General features: G+C 59.7%; 1 protein-coding gene across 1 annotated transcript in view; it reads right to left on the reverse strand.

The window, feature by feature from the left end:
* LOC104489015 (dynein heavy chain 17, axonemal-like) overlaps positions 1-1,295 on the reverse strand; it is a gene marked incomplete at both ends in the record, with an annotated part of 30,584 nt that overhangs the window by 7,151 nt on the left and 22,138 nt on the right. Inside the window, 2 exon segments of the mRNA XM_010131128.1 lie at positions 344-505; positions 979-1,245. Of these exon segments, the coding sequence (XP_010129430.1) occupies positions 344-505; positions 979-1,245 (429 nt within the window).

Genomic DNA, 1,295 nt, shown 5'->3' on the forward strand with positions numbered 1-1,295 from the left:
ACAGCAAACATGTGGCAGGGAAACGGGGGACTACGGCACTAAGGACGCTGGTTCTTAAGCCCAGCTCTGGTTTTCCTGGCTCTAATCCCCCAGGCTAACCTGGGCTGCGCTGGGGAAAAGCTGCTCTTTCCAGGCTGTTCTTTGGGGTGGTGGTTTGAGGACAAGTGGGAAATGAGGAAAGGTTCGTCCCCACCTGCTGCAGGCTCCGACCCTGTCCCCAGCGCCCCGGGTCATGCCAGACCCCCAGCCCCAGGCACACTGCAGCACCAGCGCAGGCTGGTTTTCCCAGCTCCCCCAGGACAGAGGGCTGTGCACAGGCACAGCGTGCGCTGACCCAGCTCACCTCGATGTCCCCCGTTTCCTCCAGGAACCTGCTGCTGACGGACAAGAGTGCATCCTCCGGCCACTCGTGGAACCAGTCGATGGCCGTGCAGTTGACCACCGCAGGGAACCTCCTCGCCCGCACCCGCAGGGTTGAGCCCATGGGGGAGAAGCAGAGGATGACCTGGGGCAGAGCACCGTTGCTGAGCGGGGCGTCCCCACTGCCGGGGCCCGAGCTCGTGCGCGAGCAGATGTTCTCCTGGAGGTCAGGACTTTGCCTCCCACCCATTTTCTCTCCTGCCCAGTGCGCGGGAGGTGACCTGTGACTGTACCCTGCGCCTCTCAAGGGGGTTGGGTCCAGCACCGGACCCCTTTGGTGGCTGCAGCCAGCGGCTGAGCACGGTGCCCATGTTGGCATCCCTGTGAGCACCCAGCACCGCCCGGTGCTGGCTTATGGCCGTGGAGGCTGCTCACCCCACTCTGCCCTAAGGGAGGTAAATACGTGGCGGGTGAAGAGCTGCACCCCTGGGGCTGCGGGCACACCACTGGCTGCGGAGCCTTTGGAAACATCTTTTGCCCAAACCCACCATTGTAAAATGAAAACACCATTTTCTATGTCCTGTCTGACAAGCCCCAACTTCCAGGGTGAACACCCACCTTTAACTGACGCCTGACTTTTTCTATAAATAATTTCCAGCAGTTTTCCCTTGTATCTTGCAGTCCAAGGAACTTCACTTGGGGCCTCATGGCGTTGATAATGTTTTCCAGTTCTTCATCCTGAAAGAGCCCTGGCACCTCCCCAGACGCCAAGAAATCATTGATTAGGACCAGGAATGATTCTTCAGCAACCTGGGAGTCTGTCATCAGGAACACAGTGGGCACGTTCTTCACAGCTGCCTTGATGTACTGGGAGGCGAGGTCCAGCTGGGCAGGAGAGAGAAACCATCAGCCGCCGTCTTCAACCCCCCGCCCTG

This window comes from Buceros rhinoceros, unplaced genomic scaffold (assembly GCF_000710305.1).
Source record: "Buceros rhinoceros silvestris isolate BGI_N320 unplaced genomic scaffold, ASM71030v1 scaffold17992, whole genome shotgun sequence".
Lineage (NCBI taxonomy): Eukaryota > Metazoa > Chordata > Aves > Bucerotiformes > Bucerotidae > Buceros > Buceros rhinoceros.